Source organism: Octodon degus, unplaced genomic scaffold (assembly GCF_000260255.1).
Source record: "Octodon degus isolate 3935 unplaced genomic scaffold, OctDeg1.0 scaffold00015, whole genome shotgun sequence".
Classification (NCBI taxonomy): Eukaryota; Metazoa; Chordata; class Mammalia; order Rodentia; family Octodontidae; genus Octodon; species Octodon degus.
The window spans coordinates 26,321,634-26,340,090 of NW_004524591.1; the positions used below are offsets into that span (position 1 = coordinate 26,321,634).

General features: G+C 42.5%; 1 protein-coding gene across 1 annotated transcript in view; it reads right to left on the reverse strand.

The window, feature by feature from the left end:
• The window catches only part of Mkln1 (muskelin 1), a 377,765-nt gene that overhangs the window by 338,056 nt on the left and 21,252 nt on the right, over window positions 1–18,457 (reverse strand). The window contains exon 2 of the mRNA XM_023709865.1: window positions 8,408–8,525. Coding sequence (XP_023565633.1) covers window positions 8,408–8,424 — 17 coding nt within the window. The 5' untranslated portion in view covers window positions 8,425–8,525. The remainder of the gene's footprint in view (window positions 1–8,407; window positions 8,526–18,457) is intronic.

Sequence of the window (18,457 nt, forward strand, 5' to 3'; positions counted from 1 at the left end):
GGTACGCGCCACCACACCCAGTCTGAATTGCTCTCTCAGTGCACCCCGGGGGCAGGGCCGGCATGTTTCCCCCAACTTTGGTTTGCTTTAAATTTTCTATAATAATACAGTCATATAAATTTATACATAAGTTTTTGGATATATATCTATATCTATATCTGTGTATGTATATTGACTAAAGGCTCAATATATGACAAAATGTTGATGGTGATAACCTCTGTGTAATAAATTATAGATGAGCTGGTGATTTTTATTTTCTTCCTTTCACTCTATACTCTATATACCTCTTATACTGTAGATGTATTCTGGTGTTTTTCCTTTGGTTCTGGGAACTGAACCCAGGGCCTCAGGTATCCCAGGCACATGCTCTACCACCAAGCTATACTGAGCTCCACAGGAACTTACAATCAGGGAAAAATTTCATATTTTGCTTGCATATCATTTTTGCAATTCAATTATGATTCACTTCTGATGCAGTGGATAATTGTACTTTTGAAATATATATTTAGTTTTGAGTGAATAGGTCATACTTTATGAAGACATAGATCTAAAGTCAAGTTTGAGGTCTGGAAATTTTGCCATTTGGTGTAATAGGATAATCTTAAATCTATGGCTTAGCAGTAAACAACAGCTCATTTTTTCTCCTTCTTGCATAACATAAAAGCAATGCATTCAGTCTGGCACTAACTTTCTCCGCCAAAGTCACCTTTGCATGAAATCCAAGCACTCAGAATTCAGCCAAATAACATGCGGATGAGAAAAGATTTCTTAGCAAAATTTTCTTACAACTTTACTGCAACGTTAGGTCTTGACAACTTGGTAGAATACTTTCAAGTTCAGCTGGCTGAAGGAAGCGCTTCTCTTCTGTTCGCTTCCCTACTTTCTCTTCCTTCTTTTTTTTTTTGGAACCGGGCATTGAACTCAGGTCCTTGCACTTGTCAGAGGAGTGCTTATTCTGCTGAGCTATCGCCCCGGCCCCCGCCTCCCTACTTTCCGATGGGGACCAGGAGCAAATAGTTATCAAACTGAATTATTTCTTTTGTATCACAGAAATAAATGTAGATCATGACAGAAAGAATAGAAGAAAAAATAGTTAATGACTATTTGTTATGGTTTGTGTCTAGTTGTCCCCCCAAAGTCTCATGCAGTCATGGGGTGAGGCCTTCTAGAGTTTGTGTTAACTCATGATCCACTGGGATTATGTGTGATCCAAGGCTGGGATTTTGGGTCTTAGTACTGCTGGGATTACCCATAGGTGGGTAAGTACTGGGAAGTACCCATAGGTGTGAGTACTTCCCCTACCCTGGGGCAGGTAATTTGCATTACAATGTAAGGTGGGAAGAGAAGCCAGCTGCTTGAGCTGCTGCTACCCCTCCCTTGCGCTCTTGCTCTTTGCCACCACCATGAAAGGTTGCTTTCTGCTCTGTGCTGCTCTGCCTTGGACCCAGCTGAGTATGGACTGAAACCTCCAGTAACTGTGAGCTAAATAAACCTTTCCTTCCTTCATTTTGAGTGTCGGGTATTTGTCCCAGCAACGAGAGAAGAGTAACTAAGACACTATTGTTAGTATATTAATAGCTACTAGTCATTTAATTAGTCTTTTAAAACTCAGTCTTTCAAGATCAATAAAATTTTTCAAAACCAAATATAAAAAGAAGCATACTTTATATACAGAATTACATTATCATATGAATGTTCCATAATCAGATTTCTGGCCCTTGTTCTTTTTTTTTTTTTTTTTTTTTTGTATTTTAGGGAAGGGTCTACAGGGTGTTCAGGGTCTCACTAGTAGATCGGTCTCATAGTGATCCGCCTTTTACAGCCTCCAAAAAGCTGGGATTACAGGCATGCACCAACACGCCCAGTCTCTGTCCCTTCTTGTTACTTTGGAATAAAGACATTTTATTTTTTTAATTTCTCTTCTCCCCGTTGTTCATTAATAAACAACTATGAGTCATGTCACGAAACATATAAGTGAGTTATCATTGAAGTACCTTTTCTCGGAGTGTAGACTTCAAGATAAAGTTATAGGTAGATGTAGTTACTCATTTGTGACACTTTCTGGCTTAACAAATGACTAGCAGCAGATAATATGGATTTGAATTCATCTGATCATCTGAATTTCCATGGATTATTACGTTTCACATAAATTCAATTTAAACTTGCAACTATGTTTCAATTTCTGTGCTTATGCTCATATAATAATCAGAAACATTTATTTCAGTGCAATAACTTCGTGAAATAGTTATTAAAGAAATAGGTTATATCATTTATTCAAGATCACACACAACCTAGTTATTCTAAGTTAAGGTCATTACTTTTAAGTTGTGGACAATAGCAGCAGAACATTACATCTGTATGTCCTTGGTGTGTAGGACTCAGCCTTGTATTGGAAAGCTTGTAATATTAGTTCCATATACAAATCCCCGGTACCCTTCTCTTCCACACTCTCGAAGATGTGCCAGAGGCACAAGATGACTTGGTAGTGAAGCAAAGATGGAGCCACCGAGGACTGCCTGCCTTCCTGCAGAAAGCACCAGAACACATCACGAAGGAGCGCAAGAGCAGTCTGTTTTCCTCAGCACAGAGCATGCCAGCCTTCAGCCTGGATCTTTCAACAAATTCAAAAAGGTTAAGAAACGTTGAAGTCTGGGAATAGACAGTGTTTTGATTTGACAGCGAACAAACTAAAGGTCAGTCCGAGAAAGTTGATTCTTGATATATTTCCAACATCCCAGTGAACTCAAAGTTTGGAAGTAAAAAACCTCAACTTTAGAAAATTATATGTTTGAAATTCTGAGAGTTCTAATTAGACGTGCCTCTTAAATGCCAGTGGAACCCATTCTATTCATTTGCTCTTATTTCTATGAAAAATTGTGCATTTGGGATGTGGTTTTTGAAAGCAATTTACCTTCAAGCTCAAAGAATAGAATATATAGGAAAAGAATTTTTCAAGTTTTATTGATGAAATAGAAAAATATGGCTGCTTGTAACTTAAACATAACTGATGCAAGAAATGTGAAATGTCACATGCCATGCAAAGTCCAAGGATAAATCTCAAATATAATTTCCAAAACATGTCTTTGTTCTAGCTACTAATACCGCAGAATCACCCTCATAAGTATACAGTGGGCATCACATTAGTTATCCCCGAAAGATTTTTACCAGATTTAGTACTAGAAATATTTTATTTGTGGAGCCATACAGACAGGTTACCTGACACTTGAAAGCAGACTTGAACTAAAGGACATTAGAAATAAATAGGAGCAATAAAAATAAAACATGATGAAACTAATTCTCCTGTTACTACAAAAACAAATGTTTCCAGGGACTTGAAGCCAAGAAAAGAGAAATCCATAAACACAAAGGCCAAGGTAATCAGTCGAATATACTAAGTCTCCATAAATGACAAAATAAAACACTCAAAAGTAAACAACTCCCAAACCCCACCTACTTTGAAGCATAGAATGCTAAAGGGCATTGACCTTTTCTGCCCTTCCACCTACCACAGAAATCCCAGTGTGTAGCTGCTTTTAAAATTACGTCTCCAAAAATTATGGGAGATGGGTCTCTCAAAAACACAATTGCTTTGATCATATAGGTCAAGCCCACACTAGCACAAGCAGTAATTATTGAGGAAGGGGTAATCTACTTCATTCATTTTAATAACCAATTCTTTCTTGGTTAGAGTTGCCATAGACCCAAACCAACTTAATTATGCAGGCAGAATAATATTGGATTGAACTGCTTTTCAATCCAAGAATTTTTTCAATAAAAAGATTGGACAATATAAGTAATTATGTCCTTTTTTCTCCCTTGCTCTATCTCCATTCTTGCTAATTTACAAGGTATTGAATTTAACTGGTTTCATTCTTAATGTTTTACTTCTTTTCTTTTAGAAAAATTTAAACTAAATTTCAAGAAGATGCAGGGGAAGTGTTGGTGGCTAGTTTAAGTCGTATCCCCTTGAGTTCAGGCCACTGGCCTGTAGAAGAAAAGGCTAAAATCCTGGCTGCTGTGAGAAACCCTGCAAAGCACCCAGAAAGCCTAAAGCATGGGCGGTAGTGCCTGTCAGCCTTATGCTAATGTATATTCTAGATTTCACAGCACAGTTCCCCGGACACCAAGCATTCCCTGCTATACACTTGTCTGCATACCCACATTACCACTCTTCTCATCTGGATGCAGCATCTGCTGAGGAGCAAGGCCACTTGCCAGAAAACTGAATTCAGAGTCCAGAGTTCACGTGTGCAGGCTCTTCTGGGACCAATCAAGATGACATGGTGCAGGGGTAAGTGTGTGCCTGTAGGACCAGATGGTGCGGATGCCAACTGTAGTTTTCCACTTCCAGCTTTGAGATTCCCAGCTAGTCACTGAAGGATTATGGCTCAGTTTTCTCATTTGTAAAATGGTGATGGCATGAAAACTATGTTATAGAGCTTTTGTAAGGCTTAAAGATCTTTGAGGGTTTAGAACAGAGCTCCAGGGATCCTAAGTGCTCCAAGAACGTTAACAACTATTGGCAGACGGTGCATAACCTTGGGAGGTCTCACTTAACCTCCCTGCTTTTATCTTCTGTGCAAGAAAGTATCACAGTCTCACACAGACAGAACAAACTTAAATAAAATAACATTTGTAGGACCAGCCAGATAGCTCAGCAGACTGAAGCGCCTGCTTAGGCAGAGCACCGTGGCCGGGATTCAATCCCCGGGGCCTGCCATGCCGGTCCCACCCCCAGTGCACACTGAGACGGCAATTGAGACTGGGTGTGGCAGCACACGCCTGTAATCCCAGCACTTGGGAGGCTGAAAACAGGAGAATCACTATGAGTCCAATCTGTATAGTGAGACCCTATAGACCCTATACTAAAAAAAAAAGAGAGAGAGAGAGAGAGATGACATACGTAGAAGTCATGCAACGCAATTTCTTGAACCAAGAAGCCAAGTAGAATTAGTTCTTTCCTGCTCTATTTCGATAATACTTAGCACATGCACACACATGCACGCACGCACACACACACACACACACACACACACGCCACAGCACTTGTTACAGTGTACACTGAAAAGGTTTTTCCTTGACTACCCCCTCTGCCTCACAAACTGCATCCACTCACTCACCTGTGCATCCTCATCATAGGAGAGGTGCTCAGTAAATATTTGTTTAAATGAATACTGATGAAAAGATCGAGCAGGAACTCCCAAGGCTTTGGCCAAGGGTGATGGGGATTATCGCTTTCACCTGCTACCCTCAGAAGACTACCTCAAAAGGAAGTCTTTACTTTTCTTTGGGTGCAATACCTTGAGATTCTGCCATGCCACACGCAGCCAACCTTATGTGGTTGTATTTGTCTATTCTTCTCACTTAACAAATAACTGTTGAGCATCTCCTGCATGCCTGGCCCCAAGCAGAGATCCCCTCTACAGCACAGATACCCACATGAATTTAGTCCTTGCACACTAGACAGAGGAGAAGACTTTTTATATAGAATCATCTGCTCTTTGAGTTGATGAATTTATTGGTATGATCACTTCATAAAAGAAATGAATAGTTTTCTAGAAGTAAAAGTTTCTTATATAATAATAATTAAGGTAAGAAAAATCTGACTGGATAGACAGCTCAGTGGTCTAAGCACCTGCCTGGCAAATGCAAGGACCTGAATTCAATCCCAGGTACCACATCCCATGCTAGCCCCAAAACCAGGCATGGTGGTGCACACCTGTAATCCCAGCATTGCAGAGGCTGAAAACAGGAGGACAGGAGGATCGCTATGAGTCCTAGCTGCATAGTGAGTACTTGTACAAAATACATTTTTAAAAAATCAGATTGACCAGGCTCAAATCCTTGATCTGATTTACACCAGGTATAAAATCTGGAGCAAATTATTTAATCTCCCCAGGCCTTGACTTTCTCATCTGTAAAATGGAGTTAGTAGGATTGATCTATTGGAAATGAAAATCACTTATAAAAGTACTTGCCACGTAATTAACACACAATACTTGCTATTTTGATTACCCTTCTCTCCCTATTCCTGTATGTCAGTGTTTGAACTTCTATTACAAATTCATCCAACTAATGGTATATGTCTGCCCAACTGCCAAACATCATTCCACCAGAGTCAGGACATGTACAACCTCCTGTGATTGTCCATTTGGCTGCTAGGAAATAGAATTCTTGGTAAATTCTAGAGCATTGAAATATGCATGCCTACATCGTCTACATGTTGGTCCTTAATCCGTCATCCAGGATTACCCAGAAGAAATCCAACCTTTCCTCTGCAGGATAACTCTTCAAACTTGGGAAGGCAGTTCTCTCTGCTAGTTGTCACCCTCCTCCTACACACCCCCACAAAACCTTAGATCTTTTTGCTGTTTCTAAATAACAGTTTACCAGGTCCTTTATTATCCATTTTGCTCTTTTTGAATAATCTTTCCATCGATGTCTCCAAATGTGTGAAGCTCAGAATTCAAACACCAAAGCAACCGTGGTCAGATACCCAGCCAGTACTAGAGAACTAGTTCCCCCTAGAACACTATATTTCTAATAATATGAAGATGAGTTTTTTTGGAAGCCACATCATGCTGTGTTGAGTCATCCTCCACTCACAGTCAACAGGAGACTAGCTCTTCCTGACGTGTGCAGTGGTAAGCACTACGCCTCCACCCTGTACTTGTATAATTGAATTGGAGGCTCTTTCAGCACTTTAGACTTGTGCTCACCAGCTTTATATTGTTAGATATGATTCACTATTACATTTTGTTAGGATCTGTGATGAGAGACTCCTGATTATATCCTCCCATTTATTTGCTGTCTTTCTGGTTGTGTATCCCCTGTGAACTTATTGGGCATATCCATCAATATTATCATCTAGGTGATCAATAAAAGTGTTAAGGGCACAGTGTGTCATATCATACCTTAATTAGCTCTTTAGAGACCTTAGTGTGATTCAGCCTCCTAACAAAACGCCTTTTCAAAGTTATCCTTCATTCAATCAACAAATATTTATCAAGTGCCTTTCAAGTACTGCTCCAAGTGCTGAGCACATAGTGCTGAACAACAACAATAAAAAAAAAACCTCTGCCCTCATGAAGCTTACATTATAGGAGGGGAGAAAGACATTTTTTTTTTTTTTTTTTACAAAAAGAAGTAAATAACACTAAATGTTATGAAGAACAAAAGCAAGAGCCTAGAGAAGTTTGACAGTGGGAAAGGAGGAAAGGGCTCTCTTCAGGTCATTTGGCTAAAGAAGAGTTGTTTTCAGTCTGAAGCTGGGTATGGTGGGTCACAGCACTCTGAGAAGAGGAAGACCACAGCTTGAGCCCAGGTTGGGTGGCTAAGCAACTTAACAGCAATGTATCTCAAAGATAAAAAGGGCTGGGCATATAGCTCAGTGTGAAGGTCTTTGGTCTGCTCTCCAGTGCAACCACTAAAAAAAAATAAAAATAAAAAAAAAAGATTTGACTGCTCCGCACACGTCCTGAAGTCTTGGTGTGAATCTGGCCAAAACATGCCTCAAAGTGGACAATGTTATATAGCCTAAGTGTGACATGTCCCACAAGCACTTGCATATGCAGGGGCTGATCCCCGGGGCAATGGTGTGCAGGGATGGAGCCAAGACAGGTGCCTGGAGCGTGGGGGTGCTGAGCTCATTAATGGGTCAGGGCCCTAGTGCACTCCTCTCTGAATGAGCTATTGAGGGCTGGGCCCTTCCAAGCCAGCAAGCTTGTCACTGGGCAGTGCCTTTGAGGGGCACATCCTGACTCTTGCCCCTTCTCAGTCTCTCAACAGCCCCTGCTGCCTCCCCCCCGCCCACCCTAGTTTCCTGGCTGCCATGAGCTGAGCAGCACTCTTCTGTTGTGCTCTTAGGTTCCTGCCTCGTGACACCTAAAACAATGAAGCTAGCTGGCTGAGCACTGAAACCTCTGAAACTGTAAGCCACAATAAACCTTTCTTCCTCTATGTTCTTTACCTCAGATATTTTGTCATAACGATGGAAAACTGACCAACACAGGCAGCAAGCTTTTCCAATTTCTCAAAATCCCTTTTTTTTAATGTGGTGTCATATTAGAAAAAAATCAATAGAGTAACAATAAAGTGTTTAGTCATGAAGCAAAAATGAAAATTTAGAGAATTCCTCAGGAGACTGCCTGTTTCTTCATACCATAGTATATTCAAATAGTATAAACATCTTGAATAGTCACAACTGATGAAGATTCCAGAGGAGATTTTTAAAATATCTTTTTGCAGGGATAATATGTGCTTGAAAAAAGTAATGGAGAAGGGCTGGGGAGATGGCTCAGTGGAATAAGCGCTTCCCTGGCAAGCGCAAGGACCTGAGTTCAATCCCCGGTTCCGCAAAAAAAAAAAAAAAAAGTAATGGAGAAAAAACTGTAAAGCCAGTATTTACCTTATGTTAATCCCCATGGTCTCAGGTATGAGTTATTAGTCCAATTACTTCTTGAGAGTCAGGAGGACAGCATGCATGGGTGACCACAAGGGACTGTTCAGAATCTGGCCACTGAGTTCTGGAAAAGAAGCACACAAAGGTCAGATTGGAAATTTATGTCTATAAATTACTCTCTGTTCATGATTTGAATGTTGGTAGATTGTTCTAAATATTTTTTAAATCTTTAAATCCCTTTGATATTGTAGGAACTTGATAAGTTTTTGTTCAGTAAAATACTACTTAGTAGGACAGGGTGGTGCACACCTATAATACCAGCACCCTGAAAGGCTGAGACAGGAAGATCATGAGATTGAGCTTAGCCTGGGAGATTTTTTGAGACCTTGTTTCAAAAATAAAATATACAACAGATTGGCAATGTAACTAGGAGCTAAGGCTCTGGGTTTAATCCCTAGCACCACAGGGGGGAAAAAAAACCTAACTGTACCCTTTGATTGGAAATTATCCATTCATTCATCAAATATCTATTTTTTTTTAAAGAGTAGGAGATATTTATAATGAAGTTTTCAAGTGTTATTTCAAGATTAACCCTGTACAAATGGTATATACATTTAAGAAATTACAATACTTGCTAGGGAATTTTTTTAAAAACACCAAACATTTTTGTGGTTAATGCTACTTTAACCATATCAATTAACCTTCTAACAATATATTACAAAGAGCACAAACAGCTTAAAAACGCCTGTGTTCTCCACAAACCAAATATAAGCAATCTACTAACAGCACACTGGGACTGATCAGTAACTCTAGCACTTCATTTCATAGGGTACTGGACCTCCCTCCCTCTTCCTTCTAACTTGCAATAGTAAGTATTACTTTAGATTTTCCTAGTAAATCAGGGATGGGGGAGTAGGGATTTAAAGACCTCATCTCTCCTAGCGGAGTCTGCAGCATTAGGACCTCAGATGGGAAACACATCCCAGGAAGACCGCCACAGGTGGTACCAATCCTAAACAAGGCCTCAGACTTGGAGCCTCTGTTCTGAGGAGACGGCAGTAACCTCGCCCTGAGGCCTGGCAAGCATCTTCCAGACACCACGGCTGACTCCACATGACACTGGCATGCACATCACAGGCCCAAATATCTATTTTGTACCATATACTTCTTCAGTGTTAGAAGTACAACAGTAAAGAGGTAAAATACAGCCAGCTCTGTGGACGTAGTGTGTGATGAAGAGGAAAGGGAGAAGTTAGTAATTTTACACAGAGACTTACGAGGTGTGAGAGTTAGTCCTACAGGAGGTGGGCAGTGTGTCTGAGCTAAAGGCACAGCATATGCATATTTGGAAAGTAACAGACAAAATTTTGCATTCTGATTATCTGAGCCCTGTTCGGAGAGCAGCAGCCAGAGTGGTCGGGGAAGGGGCTAAAAATGTGAAGAGCCCCCAGTATGCAGGAACTTATAAACCACACTGCAAGGGAAAGAGAATCCACTGAGATGGTGACTGATCATGTGCTACAGCTCTGAGGGGGAGCAGTCAAGGCTGGGAAGCAGATTCTGGACCTGGACCACAGCGTGGGTAGTGATACCACTCACCAAGACAGCAGAAATGTGAATATGAGATAGAAGAGATGTGTGGGGGAGACAGTGACACGCTCAGCCTTGGCCGTGTCTGTTTTTGATGCCTGGGAAACATTCGCAGAGCAGCAGTAAGCAGTTAGATCTGGAGGTTTAGAACAATAGAATTCATAGGATGAGTAAGATACCTGGGGGTGGTGTGTCACAGAAAAAAAATCCAGAAGAAAAGCCAGCAGAACATCAGCATTCAAAGAAAGGACAGAGAAAGGATCCCTGAGAAACAGAGTGGCAAGATCCAGCCAGAGGGACAGGAGAGAAACAAGCATGAGTTATCACAGAGAACAAGGGGAAAAAACTGTGACCAACGAAAGCAAATGCTGTCAAAAGATAAGGCAAAGGGCCACCAAGATAGCTCAGCAGATTAAACACCTGCTTTGGCAAGCACAGGGACCAGGGATTCCCTCATGCCACGCCGGCCCCACCCCTGGGGTGTGCTGAGCCAGAAACCAAGTCTAGGTGCGGAGATGCATGCCTGTAATCCCAGCACAAGGGAGGCTGAAAACAGGAGGATCACTACAAGTCCAAGCTGCATAGTGAGGCCCTGTACCAAATACATAAATGAAAAAAGGAAAAAAAAGATTAGGCAAAAAAGCCTGAAAAGCACCAAGGGATGTTTGGCAAGTCAGGCCAGGAGCTGGACCAGTAGAGGCAATCTCAGATCACAGTGAGTGGGGGAATGATTAGAACCAATGACTATAAGCAGCTATTTCAAAAGTTTGCCTTAAAAACGGAAAACAAAAACAAAAACATAGTGCTGGTTATGGTGGCACATGCATGTAATCCCAGCACTTGGGAGGCTGAAGCAGGAAGATAGCTGCGAGTTTAAGGTCAGCCTGGGGTATGGACATAATGAATCCAAGGCCCATCTGAACATCTGAACTAGACAGGTTGCTCCTGTCTTTAAAAAAAAAAAAGGAAGAAAACATACTCCCTCGACCTCCTTCCCAAGGGCAGGGAATCTGGGCCCTCATAACAGGCCCATGTTAAAGGATCTTTTAAGATCCATTAGCTCCTTTGTATTAGCACAGATGACGGTGTGGTGAGGCTCTAGGGAGACATGGCCTGTGTGCTGGACAGCGGTCCAACAATCAGTGCTGGCCTTGGCTAAAGCTGTCAAGTCAACCAAATCTGCCCCTTCTGATCTCTAAGGGCCACACAGACTCCTGGCCCAAGGCCACTGTGATGCGTGAAGGTATGACTGACCCCTTTGAAGAGCCCACGAAGGAAATGACCTACATGTGGTCCAATCTGGTCAGACACAGTTCTCACCCTGCCACTGTCTCTCACCTACTGTCACGGCTCATGTGATGAGGGCAGCTAGAGGGAGGGGAGACGTAGTTGGTCACCTTGGAGTTTGGAACAGGCAGCTGGCCCCACAGCTGGCCAGTCAGCTATGCAAGCAGGGAGCCGCTCTGAGAGCAAAATCTAGAAGCCAGAATAAATGGGTCAGGTGGAAAACAAATGACCATAACGGCAAGCAGGGCTGAAGGTTGATCCTGGGGCCTGAAGGTGAGCCAAGACATAACGAATGGACACTGTAAGAGACGTGGACAAGTAGGGGGTGGGCAGGGGGCAGTGCAAGAACAGGGACCAAGGAAGCCATGAGCTGAAGCTATTGTATAGACACAGGGAGGCCAGACTCAATTATGCTGAACAAACAGGTTTGTCACCACCCACTCTCTTACCTAGTCCTCCCAGGGCCTTGTTCTGTTCTCAGGTGCTCATGATACAAAGTAAAGGTTTTGACACGTATAATAATGCCCCACACCTTATTTCCACGACCTACCTTTCCTGCCAAGGGTTGCTATTTTTGTGATCATGGTATCTCCCCTGCCAGGTAAGTATGGGTTGCTGTTCTCCAAGAAGAAGACAGAAGAGCTCTGGCCGGGGAGTTGCTCATGGGTGCACACTGTCATGGGAGGTCACTCGCCTGAAAGGCTCCTAGAACAGCTCTGCCTCTCCTAAGAGCCAGGATTGTAAACAGAGACCCGTATCTCCTAGAGGCCCTCAGTCAAAAGGAAGGCTGGCCGCAAGGGCTGATAAGTGGAAACATTTCTCAAATGCAATCCTTCCAGGATATCTGGGTTCTTCAGAGTGTACACTGTGCCTGGACCAAAAGGCTCAGCTGTCTTCAGTTTGTGATTAGAGCAGCGAGGAGAGAAAGGACCGCGGTACCAGCACACTGCAACTCAGCAGTTTTGTTTTGCGCACAGACAGGCTGAGCTGTACAAACTAAGTTTTCAGAGGGAGTTTGTTTGTTTTTCACTCGAGTCAATAATTATTTACCTGATGGATCTTGCTTAAAGCAGAGTTTTCATCTCATTCTCATTTAAGGGTACTGAAAAGGAAAAGCTAAATAATAACACCTCATTTGTGTATAAAGCTTGTCTTTCAAAGACATGCTGTTTATAGACTCTCTAATTTCCAGTAACAACGCTTTTTATAATGGAAAGACTAGTAACGGCTATTATCGTTTTATAAATTAGGCATGAAAGAAGCCAAGCGAGCTGGCAATGAAATGATTGCTTCAATGCCGCTTCCATTTTAGAGGTGCCATAGCCGGCTTGGTTTTCACGTTTTATTAACTGTAACCATACTTTAGGGAAATGTGGTTATTAAGGTATATACTGCCCTTAACAAAAATATATTGCTTAAGAGAAATAATGAAGATTAAAATGTTCACATGTCCCTCAAGTCAAAGCTCTCTTGCAAATCTAGGTTTGAACCCCTCAGTTCCTACTGCCCAGCCCTACTCTGCTTCAGCAAGTTTGCATCATCCGGACCACACAGTACCACACAGGTGTGTGCAGCTGATGTACTCGCTTTCTCACTCATTCAATCGTGTACACTCTGAAATACTCCGGCATCCGCTCCATGAGCCAGCATTCTGTGCCCCAAATGGAGAAGCACTAGTATTCTAGATGCAGAGGACAGAAATGGATATAAGGCCAACAAAATCTCAGACTCGAGAAACTCACAGCCCAGTGAGGGAGCCACATTATAGAGTTGTGAGTGATTGTGGTAAGCATGGAGATGGAAGTATGCGCGAGAATGGTTTGGGAAGGCCGGGTGTACTGGCACATGCCTGTAGTCTCAGCCCTCTGGAGGCTGAGGCAAGAGGATTGCTGTGAGTTCAAGGCCACTCTGGGCTACATAGTGAGTTCAAGGCTGGCCTGACCTATAGAGTGAGACCTTACATCAAAAAAAAAAATAAATAAATAAGTTTTGGGAAACATGGAGTGGGGAATTTGACGTGATCCCTTCCAGAGGTGCTCCCAGAAATGAACACCCCAGCAAGAGGATTTGAGAATTCCAGGCACAGGGAGCAGCACACACAAAGGCAGGAGCAGCGCATGTGATGCATCTGGAGAACTCTAGGTAAGACAGGAGACTCCAGTTATTCTGTGGCTGGTTGTGTTTCCCAACCCAGGTCATGGACATCACATACATGATTCTATAAAGGGAAACACATTATCCACCATCTAGAGAGTAAAAACACCTTCTAGGTGGGATCTGGACCAAATGCCTTTGGAAACTTGGACTCTTTTAGGAATATAACTTAGTAGCACAAAATCACCTTCAATTTGTTCTACCCAGTGTTTACAGTCTTCGTATTTCATGCTCCTTTTTTAGGGACTGACAAGAAAAACCAACTTATTTATCGAATTTAGGTGGCCATTTATCCCGTCTCATTATCTCACTATAAGATTTTTATATAAATATTTCAAAATACAGCATTTTCAAGGATGCTCTGTTGGATGGGTCCAGTTTTTCCTGTACACCTCTTTCTGACAATTCAGACATAGTGTTGCCCAGCAACCAAAAAGGATGAGAGCCAGCCCTGTAGGCTTCTGCTGTGGTTTCAGTCTGAAGTGTCCCCCAAAGACTCATGGATTGAGGGCTTGACTCCCGATGCAGCAATGTTCAGAGGTGAGGCGTAGGTTGTGCCTGGGTTAGTCCACTGACAAGTCATAGCTGGGCGGGCCATTAGCAAGGGGGGCCCCACTGGGGGAAATGGTCTCCAGGGACATGCCTCTGAAGAGTGGATCTTGTCCCCAGCCCCTCCCTCTGGCTCTCACTGTGCTTCCTGGCTGCCACAGAGTGCCCGGCTTTCCTCTGCTGCAGCCCTCCGCTAGGCATTTGTTGCAGCAATGAGAAGCTGACTAACTCAGGTTCTCCACAGCCCCGCACACCAGCAGCAAGCAGGTGCGTGGAAGGGGTCTCTGAACATTCTACACTAAGTATTCATAGCTCTTCCCCAAGGCTTCTGTTCCTTGGGGTGCCCTCTGAGAAGCCCTGCATGGAGGAGAGAACAATAGAAAACTCATACAGACGCCTCCCTGGAGGAATCTTATTGCACAGGCAATTCTACTCTGAAATTTAAGAAAAGCTTGGCACCCTGAAACCTCATGCTTGTTTCTCCTTAAGGATTCTTCACTAAGAGTCCAAGACAACTCATGGATGTTTTTGGCTCCTGACCAGCTCATAGAATCCTCTCTACTAAGCCATAATGTTTTCATTTATCCAATCTTCCCCTTCTGACAAGCATCTACTTCCTCATCTCTGCCTATCTCTCAGAGGCAATTCCAACAACATTTGCCCCATTGTGCAATTGAGAACACACCTATAAAGGTCACAGTGACTTCTGTGATGGCCAGTGGCCAGTCTCCGGTCCTCATCTCACCCTCGCCATCAGGCTCCAGTTACTGCTGGCCACGCCCTTCTACTGCAGAGCTGTCTGTTCTGGCTCCCTCACACCACACTGGCTTGCTTCCTACCTCATCCTTTCTAGTCTCTTGCTGGACCCTTTCTGATCTCTGAATTTTTCAAGTTGCTTTGGTTTGTTCCTTTATGATTACAAATCCAGTCGATTGCTTTAAATATCATATTCATAGCAGGGCGGAGATGTAGCCAGTTTAATACTATAGCATTTGCTTAGAATACACAAGGTCATAGGTTCGATCCCCAGCACTGTAGGAAAAAAAAAATTTGTATTTAAAAAATTGAATATTTCTCATCTTATTCTTCTAAATGTGTACCATTTCTAATATCTTATCAATTATTATTACTATTATACTCTCTTTAAAATAAATTTCTTAAAAAAAGTAAAATGGACAAGAAAAAGAAATTAAGGCTTATTGAAAACATTAATGTTCAATTTTTTGTCCAATCTTGGATACCTATATCTGTTAATCTGAGCAACAGATTTGATAATAAAAATATATTACAATTAATTTGCCATTCTTATTTTAAAAACCTGGAGCCTATGGATTGTTGTATGTTACTCTGTTTCTGTCTTTGTTTCTGCTGTTTGTTTTTGTTTTTACTGTACAAAATAAAATAAAATAAGAATTTAAAAAATGTCATCACTATTGCTTTGATTTGTCTGCCAAGCTCCTGATTTGGAATCGGAAGAGGACCTCTCGTCTCAGGGTGCTGAAGTTCGGATTTGGAATTGAAGAAGTAAACGAGTTGCCTAAGGAAATAAGGGTGGGTTTCCCCACCCTTGCAGGGAAATGAAATAAGGAAGGGCCCAAAGCTATGAAAAGGAAAACTGTTTTCAGAAAAGGGACACGACTCACTGGGCATGGAGATGCCCACCTGTAATCCCAGCACTCGGGAAGCTGAGGAAGATCACTGTGAATCTGAGGCCAGCCTGGTCTGTACAGTAAAATCCCATCTCAAAAAACAACAAACAAACAAAAAAGGAACAAACAAGTCTGAGAGAGGCTGGCAATGACTGATAAGCAAGGCTGTAGCTATATTTCAAGAAAATTTGATTTACAGTTAAAGAATCCGGAATTTATACTCAAGATAAGTAATTAATAGAGTTGTTTTTTTTTTAATTAGAGGTTTTTTGAGAAAAAGATCTCACAATGTATTCCAGACTAGCCTTAACTCAGATTCTTCCTCCTGTTTAGCCTCTTGAGTACCAAGATTACAGGTGTATGCACAACAGAGTATTTATTTATTTGATACTGAGAACTGAATTCAAGGTTTTCATCCTGAGCTATATCCCCAGTCCCTTCCTTTTGCTTATTGAGTTGCTAAATTACCCAGTCTAGGTTGGAAGTTGTGATTGCCCTACCCCAGCGTCTGAGTGTGCTGAGGTCACAGGCATGAGGCACCATGCTTGATGCTTCAGAAGTTCTTAAAGAGGCAAGAAGCCCAGCATTGGCACATGCGTAATCCCACCTTCCCGAGCCTGAAGCAGGAGGATCAGAAATTTGAACACAACATAGACAACTTAGTCAGATCTGTCTAAAAATAAAAAATAAACATGATTGGGGATGCAGCTATTTGGAAGAGCACCCCTGGATTCAATTCCCACTACTGCAAGAAACATGGTTATCTTTATTTTAAAAAGGAAAAGAAGGCTTAGGATGTAGCTCAGTGGTAGAATGCTTGTCTAGCATGTCTGAGGCCCCAGGTTTGATCCCTACATTGCAAAATATAGAGAGAAAAAGCTTGAGTGGCAAGAGGAAGACCGAGCTGGAGTAAGGGGAAAAGGGAAAGTGGGAAACCAATTAGAGGGCCACTGTTAATAGTCCAAGGTTGAGATTAAGATCTGAGTCACACAGAAGCAATGGGAACAACAGTAGTGAGAAATCCAAGAGAGATTTAAAAGTGGCACTGAGGACAAAGCTGTTGATAAGATAGAGGCTAGAGAGGCGAAGACATGCCATGCTTGGAAGGCCGAGGAAGCTACGTGTAGAAGGGAAGCACATGCAGAGGGAAGGAGGATGGGAGGGTTGAGCCCGTAGCGACCCTAGGATGCCCAGGGACAGTGAGGAAAGTAACAGCTCAAGGGATGGCAAAGAGGGCTGGATGAGCACACAGGTAAGGAGAGGGCTCAGTGGGTGGGGCATCCTGGGGACAGCAAACAGTGCCATGCATGCCAAGTGTAGAACCCCTAATCCAAGCAGCAGGCAACTGTCATGGGAAGAACTAGTGGAGAGGACCAGAAAGGAGCACTTGGAGAAGTGGCATGGGAACAGGACAGCAGGGGTCCTGCAGATAGAAACAATGGGAAACAGGTGACAGTCCTCCCTTGGGTGAGCTGAGGGAGACAACAGGCTCCATCATGAGAAGACAGGGGATGTGGTTTCTCGAGAGCGAAGTCAGTCAGAGGGGAAACCTCCCTTCAAGAGTGACCAGGAGGAAGCATGTGCGGGTGGGGAGAAGGAGGAGCAGGGCCAGGCGCAGTGATCACCATCTCAGGCACAACAGGTGGCCACCTTACTTCTGTGCACAAGACAATCTCTTCATTGTTCACCCAGTGACATATTCGAGTCACTTCAACACATATTTGCTGAGCACCTACGATGTCTAAAGAGTGGGCTTGACATTTCAGTGCCCAAAAAGACACGCAAGATGGGAAGTCCTCTTTGAGTTTTTATCTATTAACCCAGGGCTGCCTTCTTCCAACCACAGTTTTTTTGTCCTCTGGAGCTATACACAAGGTAAGAAGCATTTCTTCCACACATAGCAGCTTCTCAGCTAGTTGAAGAGAACTTTCAGCTACCTCTGGGGTTCTCCTGCTTGTTCCACTTCCATGCAATAATCCACGCATGTATACATGAGTGTAGGTATTTTATTACCTGGCTGCTTTCTTCTGGATATAACACTGCATAGTCTGCCAAAGTTTCTTTCAAAATGTGGCACTCAGAATGCACCGCAGTTGTCCTCATTTGGTACAAGCAGTATGCAAAGCAGTAGGAGCATTCTCTCTCCTGTCCAGGCCACTGTCCTCTGGTCACACCACCTGAGATTGTATAACCATCCCAATCGCTGCATGCAGATTCATGATGCTTCACTACCAGCTCAGATCCCAAGATCTTTTGGGTGGAAATGTTAATAAAGTCGTTCATGCAAATCCTAGGCAATTGCTGTTTTACAGATCAATGCAGGATTTTAGAGTTGCCCCCCACTAAATACTGTATTTTGCTATTGGTTTTCAATAGCTAGTCAAAAGAACAAGCCTTAGGAGTCAGGCAGATCGACACTTCAAGTTTGGTGCTGTTAAGTAGCTCAGTGACTCTGACTTGGGCATGTGATCTCTTTGAGTCACAAGTTGCTTAACGGTAAAAGTCAGGATAATCCTACCTACACTGAAAAGTGGTTCTGAGGCTAAAATATGGGCAATGTAATACCTCGTGTAAATGCTCAATAAATGTGGGTTTTCCCACCTTACTTTTCTTCCATTCTCTCAACTTTGGATTTTTTTTTGTTTTACTGATAACAGAATAACTTTTATTAATTTTCCTACAAGTTAAAAAGACTAAGGCACAAATCATGCATGATTTCTAGTTATAAGGAGGCCACACAGAAGCAACTATAGTTTTCAAGTTGAAAATTTTTCCTCTAAGTTAGAAGCTAAATTCCTCTTCTTCCTCTTCCTCTTCCTCTTCCTCT